This window comes from Charadrius vociferus, unplaced genomic scaffold, assembly GCF_000708025.1.
Source record: "Charadrius vociferus isolate BGI_N301 unplaced genomic scaffold, ASM70802v2 scaffold161, whole genome shotgun sequence".
NCBI lineage: Eukaryota > Metazoa > Chordata > Aves > Charadriiformes > Charadriidae > Charadrius > Charadrius vociferus.
The window spans coordinates 7361183-7375712 of NW_009646928.1; the positions used below are offsets into that span (position 1 = coordinate 7361183).

General features: G+C 38.7%; 1 protein-coding gene across 2 annotated transcripts in view; it reads left to right on the top strand.

Annotated features, from left to right (window-relative positions):
- RBMS1 (RNA binding motif, single stranded interacting protein 1) overlaps positions 1-11000 on the top strand; it is a 68057-nt gene extending 57057 nt beyond the window's left edge. For both annotated transcript variants that reach the window (XM_009894622.1, XM_009894623.1), the window contains exons 9-13: positions 620-670; positions 2791-2901; positions 4157-4237; positions 5493-5577; positions 8489-11000. In XM_009894622.1, the coding sequence (XP_009892924.1) occupies positions 620-670; positions 2791-2901; positions 4157-4237; positions 5493-5570 (321 nt within the window). In that variant the 3' untranslated portion in view covers positions 5571-5577; positions 8489-11000. The remainder of the gene's footprint in view (positions 1-619; positions 671-2790; positions 2902-4156; positions 4238-5492; positions 5578-8488) is intronic.
- Positions 11001-14530: the final 3530 nt, after the last annotated feature.

Genomic DNA, 14530 nt, shown 5'->3' on the forward strand with positions numbered 1-14530 from the left:
ATCAGGAATGCTCATCAGAACCTTCTCATCTTCCTCTGCTTTGGGAATAATGTACCGCAATGTCTTGGAGAAGAAAAATTCTCCTAAATCTTCTCCTTGTTCCTGGAACAATTCTTCCAGCAGAATTACTGATTTCTTTTTCCCTTGTGAAAATTCAATAATTTATTTTATTCTGATCACACTAGAAGGCAAATGATGCCATAACTTCTGAGGTCCCAATTGCTTTTACCCAAAGGAATTTCAAACGCAGAAGGTGCCTCCTTTTTCACCACAGCAGAAATCTCTTGTGTCTGTTTGAACCCTTTCAGTGTACTTGATAAATTTTCTCAGACGGGCACTAAAAACATAGCGTACTGTTCTGAAAGGTGTCTGTGGTATGTTGTCTCCAAATCTTGTTTCTGATTTACAGATACAATAAATACAGTTTTCATCGAAATCAATGTTGCTCACAGGGTGACTAATTGCATTAAAAAGTGAATAAATAAGGGAGAGGGCTTGTTAACATGATTTATTAAATTATTACTGTATCTCAGTTGGAGTATTCAGGAAAAGAATGTCCAAACTGAAAAAATACTGACTCCAACTCTAACCATTCTTTGATTCTATGATTTTGTTCTAGGTTCAGAGTCCTTCTTGGATGCAGCCTCAACCATATATAATGCAGCACCCAGTAAGTTTTTATGCTTCTCTGTTGTTTTACTTATTGTGTAAACACTTTGCATACTTTAAACAACAGGAAATAGGTCAATTCCTGCCCAATTACTTCCAGAGTTTTAACAATTACATCATGATTAAACCATGGACCAAAATGAAAAGAGAAACAAAGATAGTAACCTGAATTGGGGCCTCATTTTATTAGGAAAAAAAGAAAGTTTCCTTCAGGGTATTGAGGTGATGAGGAAAATTAGAGTTACCAAGTCAGCATCCTGAGGATTATTATTTTTTTTTTATTTAAATTAAAAGCACTTTGCAAATACCAATGTTTTACATACTATTTACCTATCGGGAGCTGGAATTGGAGATCCAAGGTTTTAGAATGGGTCTAGAATAGTTCAGACTGGATAATTTGTGAGAGACAGATGGATGTAGTGATATACATGACATTATGGGCACTCACTTGAGAAAACCTGCATAGCTTGTTCTGGCTTTGCTGCTCATGAGTAATGCTGGTCTCCCTATACTTTTGGCTGTGGCATCTGTACCAGACACATTGTAATCTATACTCTCCCATGATATTTTGCTTCTTATTTTGCTTCTTATCTATGTCATTTGCCAATGAAGTACCATTATATCTGAGATTTATTAGGTTTCTTGAGATGAGCATTACAAATAATAACAGGTGCTTTAATATGTGCACTCCTGTAGTTAACAAACAAGTCTGTTTCCAGATATAGAACGGATATTGTCTTGACTTTAATTAACCTCTCCACGCAGATTATAGAATGTAAATCTTCTTGGCAGAACATTTTCTTCTTGTGCATGCAGAGAAGGTGATACTGAACCAGAACTCCCTCTCGCACGCTTAGCTGTTGTTGTATTTGTGATTTTTGAGTTTAAACACACACACACACACAATTGGTTTTAGGTTTTCTCTCTATCAACACAGATTTTCATAAAAAAATCATCTTGCAAATTCTGCTGTGAAAGACACAAGTCAATATGTTAACAATGCTATCAGGTGTATTAGTTTCACAGGTATACAAGATGAGTTTTCACAGTCGAAAATAAAGATCTAGATTCCTGACTTAAGTTCGGTTTTGGCCTGTGCAAAGACTGGTGCTGTCTTGCTCATTTGCTTTGCAGAGAAGCCTGCAGTCTACAGACAGGAAATTCTTTTAGTGTTTGATGTGCCTGTGACTCATTTCATCTACACTGATCACATGGTTGTTTTTCCAACTATACTCTGTAGGGTTTTTTTCTTTTCTTTTTTTCTTTTTAAGGATTTGTTATTGATTCAAAATACTGGCTTTCAGTACACTGCAATTATTTCTGCTAGTTTTGAGCCTCCGTCAGTTTTAATCAACAGTTCTGCAAGCATAAGTCACACAAAGTATTTGGAAATGTGTTTTTGTAGAACATGATTCCTAAAAAGAAATTTGTTGATAACCTTCCGTTTCGGATAACTCTGAAAACCTTACGAGTTTGCCCTCCCTATTTAGCAATCTCAAGTGTTTAGAAATTGTATGTAGTCTTTTTATGAAGTTAACAAAATAGTACAAGAGTGATAGAAAGCTCGTCACAGTAGCTAGTATTTAGACAAAGAATCAATCTTTTTACACAGCTTTGCTAACCAGCCATTAATTAGGGTAGCTCTGCATTGTGTGTGAACATCACATGTGACAGGTAGAATTCCCCTAACACAAACGATCCTCCAAAGCCTCCGTTCCTAAAGATGAGACAACCGTTTCTTCCTAAGGCCTGAAATTCCAAAGCTGAAGCTAAGTGAATCTATACCTAATAACACGTGCCAATTTTTGCTTTAAAGTTAGCATCTGGTTAAACTCATATTTTACCAAGTGTTTTCAGCAGGTGTCTCAAGTGCATTGTACATCAGTTGAGTGTTCATTAGGAAGTCAGTGCAGTTCTTACCCCATTACCAAACTGTGCAAAACACATCTGCTCGAGTAGGATGTTCAGAACGCCCCAGACCTGTGTCCTGAGTCAGTGCCTGGGATTAAGGAGAGTTCTTGTGGTATATCCCCTTGAAAGGACAGCCCGTACTTAGGCTCTCAAAACAAAAATTAAAATCCGTATGTTGCCGCAACCATTTTTCTTTCTCTGTTTTAATAGGGTGCTGTACTGACTCCCTCCATGGACCACACCATGTCACTACAGCCTGCATCGATGATAAGCCCTCTGACACAGCAGATGAGTCATCTTTCATTAGGCAGTACTGGAACAGTATGTAGCAATTTAATACAAAACAGAACTTACACAGTAATTAAAATCCGTGTGTTGCCGCAACCATTTTTCTTTCTCTGTTTTAATAGGGTGCTGTACTGACTCCCTCCATGGACCACACCATGTCACTACAGCCTGCATCGATGATAAGCCCTCTGACACAGCAGATGAGTCATCTTTCATTAGGCAGTACTGGAACAGTATGTAGCAATTTAATACAAAACAGAACTTACACAAGTAGAAAATGCTGTGTGTAGATCACAGTAGGCATGTGCAGCTTACATGTAGGAAAAAAGTAATCCTTTAAGTAGTTGTTCATCCAATAGAATATTAAGAATTGTCTGCATTTTTTAATCCTATTCAGCAGTTTTTTTCAGTCTATTAGCTGATCAGAAATTGGAAGTGAGCAAATAAAACAGATCAAGGCAAATTAAAGGAACCCAGGAGGTTGTTGTGGTCTATGCCTGTAGAGCATGAGACTCTTAATCTCAGGGTTGTGGGCTCGAGCTCCACATTGGGCACCCCTGTTGGTCAGTTTTGGGTCACCTGTCCCGTCCACTCCTCCCCGCAGGTGGGACCCCTCTGTGCTTTTCGGCTTCCGACTCTCCAACGGAGCAAATAACAAAGTGAGCTGCCTTTGGGTGTTACAGTAATAAGTATAAGGAAGAGGCTCTCTGCATACCGTGCCTTGGCATTAACTATCAACATAGGTCTTATCAGTCTGAGAGCGAACAGTATCTGCACAATATGCTGTTAATTTCAGTAGTTAGAAGAGGCCCAGCAAAGTTACTGAACAAAATTGGTCCTCTTTTACCTCAGACCAGGACAGTGGTAACTCCAGAGTTGTATTGAAAAAGAAAAAGTAGTTGGTTTTGCTCTTCAGGACATCAGAGTTGCAGAAAGTAATACAAAGTGTGGAACAAAAACTAAAGCTGAAGAAGAGATGCAGGCTAGCTTCTAAACTGAAAGACCCTTCATTTCTGAGCAGATAGAATTCAAAAAAGAAAAGATGATGATTGGGATTAACAAAGAAAGTCCTTTACCTAGTCTTTGCAGCCTAATTTGAGTTTTCTCAGAACAGGTATCTCACTTTTCTGAAAAGCCTATTGATTTCAGACCAAGAAGGCTTTCTGTCATGTACATTGCTTTAGGGAAACAGTCAATATCTAGTAGACGATATCATGATAGGTGTTTTGATTACTCTTAAATTTACATTGGGTTTTAACTCAACTTCATGGACTCTCTGCCTTTCTAGTACATGCCAGCCACAACAGCTATGCAAGGAGCCTACATACCCCAATATACACATGTCCAGACAGCAGCGGTTCCTGTTGAGGTCAGTATATTTTATAAAAGACCAAAGATAAGAGACATGAATATTATATTGGATATATATTTTTTTTTTTTTTGCTAGGAAAATGACTGTGTAAAGCCTAACACTGTAACTGTGAACGTACTGTGAATACAATGTATATTAAAACTGTAAAGTGTCATTATTCTCAACTAATATAACTGGTGTTATAACAGAGAATGACCCGTACTTGTAGCAGTCCAGTACTTGGAACAGTCTTCCGTATAAGCATAGCTCAGACGAACTTTGTGTTTTGTGAAACCTGACTTCCAATAGGAACAAGCCAGGAGTATATTGTAGTTTGTCTTTCATTTTGTTCTCCTGTGAGCAAAATTCTCTGCCAACAGACCACGATTGTAACTTTTTAGAAAGAATCCCAGGTTTTTTACGTTAGCATCTCAGGAAACCATGCATATTTGCCTAATAAACCCCTCTGCAAGTCCAGTTGAAGAGTGTAACTAAATAGTAGACAATAGTTTGTCTCCTATTTTGACTTAGCTTACGCCATTTTATGGGTCAGTACTTTTTTAACCGAGGGGCTAGGCAAGGTATGCTGTAGCTCTTTTATTCAGAATGAGGGCTAGACAGTTTCTTCCAGAGTCTGTAAGAAAAAACACGTCGTTTCAAAGTCTATTTGTTCAGAAACTCCAGAGCTTGTTTGGTTCAGTTTATGCATCTGCCCATTGTGGGTGGGAGAAAGACTTTTGGTAATTAGCTGGTCGCACTGTCTGCCAGGGCGCTATCAGCTGAATTAATTCCCTGCTTTCTGGGGGGCTGTGTGTGAAATCCCAACCACAGTTCTTTGTGTTGCCTGGTGGCAGTCACACCACGATACTCAAAGCGATAGTGTTTGTACATGTTTTAAGTAGGTCTCATGCCTTCTTGCTGCCCCTCAAAAGGAGAGGGGCAGGATGCTGTTTTGCATTTGCAGATAGAAAATATGCTAACAGTTATTTGCTCCCTTTATGTATTTATTTCTATAATGTCAAAGGGTTTTTTTTAATTAGCATCAAAGCAGCTGGAGAAGTACAAGGTTTGCATGATTGTTTTATTTCTCTAGTTGCTGAAACGTTAAATCCATGCAAAGTTAACACCTCAGTTTTGGAATGCCCCACTTGAGAAATGCTAGAAGGACTTTAGATTTGAAGACTGTTAATTGCATGAGTCGCATGGAAATACAGATTTCAGATAATGCTGCCTGATTTTGTGTCTCATGTCTTGTCTTCCGTTTTATTTGCAGGAAGCCAGTGGTCAACAACAGGTTACAGTAGAGACGTCCAGTGACCATTCTCCATATACGTATCAGCAAAATAAGTAACTGTGAGGTAGGGGCTCATCCTGTCACGTGAAAGATGTGAATTCAAAGATATTTTGTTCCATAACTTACAGTACTCTGTATTGAAGTATTTTTTTTATACCATGTAAGTAACACTCATCATATCTGGGGACAGGCAGTGAAGTTAATTTGAACTTGGCCAGAGTTAGAAGCCAGGAAAGGAAGGACAGTTTCCAGAAGTGAGTTAGTGAATTATAAATAACAGTGTTTTAATAATTTCTCTATAGCATAACTGGATTATGTTGTATTTTAATTTGTTCATCTTGACAGCATGCTGTATACAAGAATAACAATGAATTAGTGCAAAAATTCTAGAATCACAGTGCTAAAGGCAACTGTATTTGTACATATAATATCCTCTAGTTCTGGTACATGTAAGATTTGGAAGCAGCTTTGCGACTGACGTACAGACCACAGGCAGGAGGGTGGTCTGGTAGAAATCGTTGCTGACCCTTTCGCCTCAAGACTTCCCTGCTCATCCTTTATTCTAGGAAAAAGCAATTTGGTCCGGAATTTTGGCAGTTAATTTTTAATCCACATCCTAGCTTGGCTCAAATTCCAGAGTTGTTTTACTTTCCTGCTCTGGGTTTCCTCTGGTTTTGCTTGCATGGCCTTTCTTTACTAACCAGCCCTTAGCTTGACCCAAACTCCTTCCATGCAAAATTTTTGCTTTCTGTAGATTGCCAGCTTGAAAATAGTGTTTGCACTAACCACCCCCATCTCCATCCTCCATGATTTACAATTCTGGAATTTAGTTGATCCTTAGCTCATCTTTCCAAGTGCTTTGTAAACAGGGTAACTTGACTACATAATTTTTTAAAATCATATTTTGTAAGACCTCATACTGAAAAATTCTGTTCAGCTGCAGTAATGTGCTAGAGGCCGTCTTAGAAGGGTTTTTCTACAGTTCTCACGGCATTTATTAGAGACTCGAAAATCATAATTAGTTATGCATAAGGAACTTCTATTTGTGTTATATTCTCCCTAAAATATGTAGTTCTAACAGTACGCACATTTTGCCATTACTTTTGATTTTGCATGTCAGCTGTGTTATTTGACAGCGCTGCTCTCATCCCCATTATTGGCATAACAACTTCTTATATGTTCAAGAATGTAAAGATAGAAACAAACCAATGGGGAAACTTCGCACATTCAACAGATGGCACAGTCTGCGTAGTGCAACATATGACCTGTGTTTATTATTGTAGTCTGGCCGAATGCCGGCATCTAGAGAAAGCCCACATCCTTGATTTGCATCCAGGGCAGGGAGAAAGCAAAGCCACAGACTCTTCTCATTATCCATCTCCTAGTGTTAAAATCACGGCTCCTGCATGTTTCCTATGCCAAGGCTATTGGCTGGTGTTAACCGCTTTTCAAGGAATTATTTGTTTTGCCTTAAGTCTTCCCCGTGGGCATGTAAAACCTCCTTACCAATAGAGATCTGTGGTAGACAGCGAAGCGTAATCCTGCATGTCATCTCCCCGTCCTGCCTCTCTCTCCCAGCCTGTCCATATCTTTCCCATTGGCTGGGAAGGAGCAGCCTTTAGTCTCCTGCAAGGATGAGATGTGTTGCCATTTGAGACACATTTTTATAACGATGACTCGGTGTAGAATACCGAGCTCTGTGAGCAACTCTGTGCGTTTGCTGTAAGCCAATCTGCCACGTATTTTATTCTTCAGAGAAGTACCATTACCTGTGTTTATATGCAGTAGGAGCCAGTGAAATCTTTCAGCAGCGACTGTGGCCGTGGGCATGTGGGGAAGGTTAATATTACTCAGCTGATTTCAGCCTTGGAGTATGGCATTTGGTATTTTTGTCCCTGGAACATGTTGGTACTCGTCGTTTTTCAGACAGGTGAAGGGGAGGGAGTTGATAGTTATTTCTTGCCCTAACATACCCTACATACAGGGAAGACTGCGGTCTCTTAATTGTTGTGGCTTCATCACTATTGTCAAATTGAAACTTCTTTCTAAATGCACATGCAGCGCTTTTGGGAATGTCCTATTAAGAGTATACATATTGCCGTAAATAAGGGGTAAATGACAACTAGCACATTTGCACGAGTGGATGGAGTCAATCAGAAATACACGGCATCTTTTAATGGCTGCATTTAATAACTTTATAGCTTCTTTTAAAAAAGGTGCTACTATGTGAAAATAGTCAAAGACCCTTGAAAAAACCCTATCATAATTATATATGCACCTATAAATGTACAAACCTCGAAATACCAGACTTTATCTTGCCTAGAGAAATTCAAAAATTGTCTAAACTTTTTTTCATTAACTGGGTATTTTTTTAAACCCATATGGCAATACAAGCCAATATAGTAAATTGAGAAGTCTTCCTTCAAATTTAATGAGCACTGAATTGCTGTTAGGTATTAACCATTATGGAGGCACATTAGCTGTCTCTGTGTTGGCTGTTGTAACTTGTACATAGTCTCCCTGAGGCTGCACGGAAAGAAAGTTGTGTTCCTTTTCCAGAGATCAAAAACCTTGGAGATGCCGCGGGAGTAAGCTCACACACTCAACCACTTCTGGTCAATTAAAAGGAAACAACAAAAAATTAAAAAAAAAAAAACCAACAAACAACCAGCAAAGAAGGAAATCGTTTGGAGTGCAGTCTCACTGTTCTCCAGTGGGAACTCTGTGTGCTGAACAGGTATTAGCGATAGAGGGGGAAAATGCAATACAGGCTGTGTCCTGGCGGAGCGCCTTATCCTGGGAAGGGCCAGGCACCCAAAGTGCCGCCTGTGTTACCTCTCAAGTTTGTACTCAGATTAACTTAGTCTTCTCGTGGCTGTCTAAAATAGGGAATGATTTAGTTTTGTGGCCAGCTACATTAGAAAAAATCCATGCAATTGTAATTCTGCTCTAGCTCTGACCTTTCTGTGTTACAGATGTCCAGTGTTGACCTGGCCTGGAGAAGGGTGCAAAGGCTGAAACAATCATGGATTTTACTGATCAATTGTGCTTTAGGAATTATTGACAGTTTTGCACAGGTTCTTGAAAATGTTATTTATAATGAAATCAACTAAAACTATTTTTGCTATAAGTTCTATAAGGTGCATAAGAAAAACCTTAAATTCATCTAGTAGCTGTTCCCATGAACAGGTTTATTTTAGTAAAAAAAAAAATTTTTATCAAGTGTTACGACGCAAAAAAAAATATTCAAATTTCTGGGTATGCACAGATGACCACGAAGACTTATTCACGTGCATGACAGAATTTGTGTTTTGGTTTATTTTTATTTTGTTTGTTTCTTTTTATTTCTTTTTTTTTTTTATTGTATGAAATGGGTTTTCTGAAGTTTAAAATAGTAAAACATCTAAGATGATGTTCTGTGCTTGCAGTGTGTGAGTGTTGCTTTAGTGCAGTGTTGCAGTTATAGTGTCTGGTCTTTTAGCTTTCTGTTTTTCTTTTAATGTAGTGTGAAGTGTCTTATCCTTTTCTATGAATTCCAATTTGCCTTAAATCTTTCAATGCTGTAGCTGTTTCAGTAAGTAGTCCAAACTAATGGTGTAGAATGCTTTGACCAAATGAGCTGGTCTATTATGCCTTGTAAAACAGCAGCATAGGGCTTTTAAAGGTAGTCAATAAAAATTGCTGAAAATTTGGCTTTTTTAATGTGTAGTAAGTGTTTTTAATGATTTTTCACATAATATGTAAGGTAGTGAAATGCAAGAGGGGAAAAATGTTTTGTGTGAAACACATTTTCTGACCGGGGAAATTTTAATAGGATAAATTGTTTGTAAGGCCATATGCCAATAGTTCCCTCTGGTAGTTTGAATGATTTAGGAACTCTGCTGTATGATGCAATGTAAAGTCTTTTTTTGCCTTTTTTCAGAAACTAACTTGATGTTCTAGTTTTAGCATAGGTAGAGTAGGGAGTTTGGGGCGGGGATATCACCGAATGTTTTTGTCCTTCCTTTATACTAATGATAGTGCTTTAGGATGAGGATCGTGCTGAGACTTAGCAAACAGAAAAGTTGCTATTATAGCAAAATGGCAAAAGCTAAAGGACTCGTTTTCAAACATACGCTGAGATGTAAGTAGAAGCATAATTGATTGGGTACTAGCTCTCTATAGTAGGTAAATAAAAATAAAAAGACTTGGCACTTTTAAAAGGTAACTTTACCAAAGAACAAAGAGCCAGTAACCAATAATTCTGATTTGTCTCAGCATTACGTCTTCTGTACTCTTTATTTTTGCCGGACCAGTTTGCGGTTAGGAGAATGTGCCTTTTTTGTACATTTGCATTTAGGTTTTATAATTTTAATTGATGTATGGACACAAAAGCATGAAGGAAGACTTGGATCCAAGCAGTGCCACACTTTACATCATCACTACAAGTGTTAAGTGTAAAGAAAACCAATTTTGAAACTATGAAATTCCTGATTCATAAATACACAGTTATTTGTACTTCACATATTAGATAATTCACTGCTACTAAAGCTCTTTATTACAATTGCATATGTTTTAAATCGAATGATAAATTAAGTTGTCTTCCAAAACTGTGTACTTCTCTGGTCAGCTGTATATGATCAGTTATCTACCTCAAAGTTTATTTCCTTTTGTATTGGGACAGGTTGCTGGCCCTCCCTGTTTCCACAGACCAAATCATCCTAGCTCGGGAGCTAGGGCTAAGCAGTCGTTTCTTTCAAGTATTTTTTAGTTTTTAAATTTTGTGTGAGTATTGGAGTATAGATGTCGGTGACATTTCATAGTTTCAAAAGTAAATTGCTGCTCTGAGAAGTGTAGATTCTAGTGAAATACATAGTCATAAGAGATGTGTTTTTGTTTTTTCTTTTTTTTAAAAAGTTGTGGTATTATTGGTTCTATGCTCCCTGGAATATTACTGCTTTGTAAAAGTCCAGACTTCCTGCAGCACCTTGCCTGTATCTGGTAACTTTCCAAACCTGGATCTCTCACTACTTGATATTTTTGCGTTAATTAAAACTGCAGTATGATAGCTGTGTTAGAGGGAGGGAAGAGCTGCTGCCAGAAATGTCTGAACTAAGTGCCATACTCATTGTCTGGGTAAGATTTGGGAAATTTAACCTCTGTACATAAAGAAATAATCAGTTACTTAAACATCACATAGTAGACAGCCATTAAATTATAAAAAAATTAATTTATGAAGAAAGACCTTTTGTACAGATTGAAAAAAAAAGATTTTCATAGAGATATCTATATGATCAAGAGAGTTAATTTTTTATTTTTGTTTTACTAGTGCCACAAACTTGCCAGTGGTAACTTATTTGTCCGGTTCAAGATAACTCTGTAGTTTTGTTTCCTAGGACTTGTTGTTAAACGCCAAAAGACATTTTTGAACTGTAAATTTGATTAGATTGTTAGCTTTTTTCTGTTTTATTTCTTTGAAAACTTTTGAATAAAAAAGATCCAAAAAAACCAAAATGCATTGTCTTTTTCCTTCAGCCTTGTCTTTACTGGGGGAAAACCCAAACAGGTTATGGTAAAACCTTCACCTGTATTTTGAAGTGCTCGGAGTTGCTTTCTGCACTACAGTATGGGTTTTTCCCTCCTCTATCTTTCGTTAAAATCAAATATTAACTCTTTCAAACCATATTACAAAGTCACTTATTCTTTCAGACAAAACAGGAAAAGACAGATGAGAAACGTATGATGAAATGCTGGATTTGAATGCAAGAACTCCGTTGTTCTTGCGTTGTGTGCGCCCATGCCTCCACACTGTAGTTGTAAGCGCAAGCCAGTTTTCTAGCAGGGAGGGTGGAGGTGGAGGGTCACTTTGGTAGTTCGTAGCATTGAATTGCTGCCTAAAGGTCCTTTTGTCTTCCCAAGTGCAGTGGTGTTGGCTGGCATACCTGGCTCTGGAAAGCACAGGTCATACTTCACTGGAATTAAAAATTATCCCGAGTGTTTGCCTTCCAGCTGCGGTCTTTGAGCATTTTATTTCTTTAAAGATAATCTCGGATTTTATTATCCTTTTGGCAAGATCACAACCGCTGATGGTGTGTATCAGATAGAGGACTGCTCTGCCCAAAGTAAGGCTTGGAAAAGAAATAAAGTTAAAATATCAACTAGTGTGTCTCCTCAGTCAAATGCTTTTCCAATCACGCAGTCCTCGACGTAGCTTTGTATCGATGCGTATGGCAGGAGAGGGGCTCTGACCTAGTCTTGGGGTGCCCAAAGGTGCACCCAGCGGCAGAGAGCAGTGCCTGGGTGATCCAGTGGGCGCCTGCGCCTTGGATGGGCAAAGGGGAGGCTCACCGGGCACAGGCTGTGCCGCCCTGGAGAATCCTCTGCTCCGTGGGAGACCGCCCTGTACGTTATACACCTGGTTTTGAGGTGTGCCAAGGACTGCGGTAGCCCAGGCAGCCTGCTGGGGGGGTGTGCTGGCGTCACGCTGCAGGCAGCGCGCAGCCCGAGCTTTCCGTCCCACGGTAATCGTGCACGATGCTGCGAATAAACGTGTTTCCAGTGGAACTAGCAAAAGGGACTCACCTAGAGGTTGGGAAACTTGATTTACATTAGCTTATGCAATAAAGACATCCTCAACGTTGATGGCTCTCGTTACTAATGAATAGAAAACCCCCTCATAGTATGTGCTACTAAACACATTTAGATTCCTGTAACTGGAAAAAAAAACAAAACAAAACAAAACATTTAGCCAATTTGTGGTAATTTCAATAATGGCCCAGTATGTTTCCTGTCTAAAATGCAATGGATGAGAAGATGAATACAAAAAAAAAATTAAACGATTTTGTTACATTATTCCCATTCACCACCATACAGAATTAATCACAGATTATTAAGCAGTCTTTTTGAATTACATACAAATACTGCCTCACAAAAGCTATATGTAATAGACTCAGAATAATGCAGGTTAGAAAGGCTTTTTGCTATCTATTTGCTTTTCTAATTAGCCCTATGATAAACTTAGCTCTCTTACTGTAACTCCAAATATATTTGATAAGAATGAATGCTTTCAGATTAGTACTTTTTGCCTGATATAATAAGGTTGTGTGTATCATTTCTATCAGGCAATCTGCAATAATGCAGTGTTTCTATGTGACATTCTTTTATTATGTACAATAAAACTCAGATTCGTTACCAGCTGGCTTGTTCAAACGTTGACTCTGTCCTCTTACATACAACTTGTTTTGAACCCTACTTGCAAACATGCTGTTAACATTTTTTTTTAACCTGTTAACAAGTACTGATATGCATCATATTCATGTAGGATGATTTTTGTATGGATACAAATGTTTTATGAAAGATCATGCACAGACCCTACCTAATGTTTGTTGGTTGTTAGTGATTGGATGGTAGCCTTTCTTTAGTCGCTGAACAAAATATTTTATCTTTCTCTATTTTCTAAACTAACTACACCGGACAGGTGCAAGACAAGTGCAAGCACTGCATTCACAGCAGTGTAACAAAGTACTGTTGATCAGCTGAGCCCTGCTAATGGCTGTTTGCATATATTGGGCTAGAATATTTGTGGAGCAAGTCAGAGTAGTCTAAAGCACTTTCCTGGTACTCTTTGTCAGTTTTTCTCAGGGAAAAGAACCAAAAAATTAAAAAGTGCTGTTTTGCTCTTCCCTTCTAGCTTTAATTTATGCCACGGTACCTCCACCATACCAGAGAAACTTGATGATTGACTAAAACTGTGCCACCTCACTTTCCGCAGAAACATCACATGAGAAATGCATTTTATGTGCCAGAATATTGATATGAGTTTGTACTCCTACTCCTCCTGTGCACACTTCACTCTTCCTTTTGCTTTGATCAACTGCTCCAAAATTATTTGCAAACTTTCACATGCGTTGGAATAACATACTCGATCCTATCCTGTCCAGCAGTGTCTTATTGTGAAAGCCAATGTGTTATTTGGTGGCATTTAAGACATGTATGCTGTTACCTTCCAACCACTTGCAACACTGACGTACTCTTTCAACTGTGAAAGATCATCTGTATCGTTCCCCAGCCAGCAAATTCTGGCATTGATTAACCCAAACAAATCTGAGGCTTTTGGCTTTCAGACTTGGTCCATTAATTCTATCCAGAATAGGGGTTAGGATATACAAAACCTATTCTGTTTGGCAACTTCTCCTCCAGCTACTAAGAAAAGCCAAGCAGATGTCAGAACAGCAAAGATTTACAGTGCAGTGACCAGAGGGAGTGTGTAAAGGCTTGCATGTGGAATGAGTCAGTCTTTCCTTTTCAGGACAGCTCTAACTGCATCTACCATCTGAGAAACCTGGGCAGCCTATTTCTGTAGTAAAGAAGAAATCATATCACAGGAAAATACTACTGTTGGGTTTTTTTCCACGTCCAAGAAGAAAGGACAGCTTGTCAACTGGCAAGCTTTAACTGTTTATGTTACCTCGCGTTTTTCAACAGTGTCCCCCCACTCAGTGCTTACAGCAGCGGTGTTCTGAATTCTGCTGTGTTTCATCGGTCTCCCTTCAGCTGAATAACGTGGTCTCTTTTGACAGCTTCACTGGGATAGAAAGAGGTTTGCGGAGAACTTAAAGAATGAAGGTACGTGGCACCCTAAATACTTCCCACATGCACGCTAGGGGTGTTCAGATCAACCTGCTCAGGCAGCTTTCTGAGTAGCTTTATTGTTTTAGAGCCTACCATGCTACTGTTACCAAAGGAAGAAACACTTGGGAAATGGTTTCTGCATGTACACTCAGCTGATCTGAAAGAAGTCTTCTGCAGGAGGAATTTTCCCCAGTGCTTTCACCACCTGAAAGTAACACACGGGGTTGGTGTTTTTAAGCGTTATCTTTGAAGCACTGAAGGGTAATGGAATAAAACAATGGTTTAGAAGAAGGCCAAGAGAAAATTTACTAGTAAATAGGATGTTTTGGAAAATAATTCTAGATTTTTGCAAGCACAAGTAGAAAATTACTTTTCCTTTCTGTGCTTTAGTCTTTCCCCAATGGAAA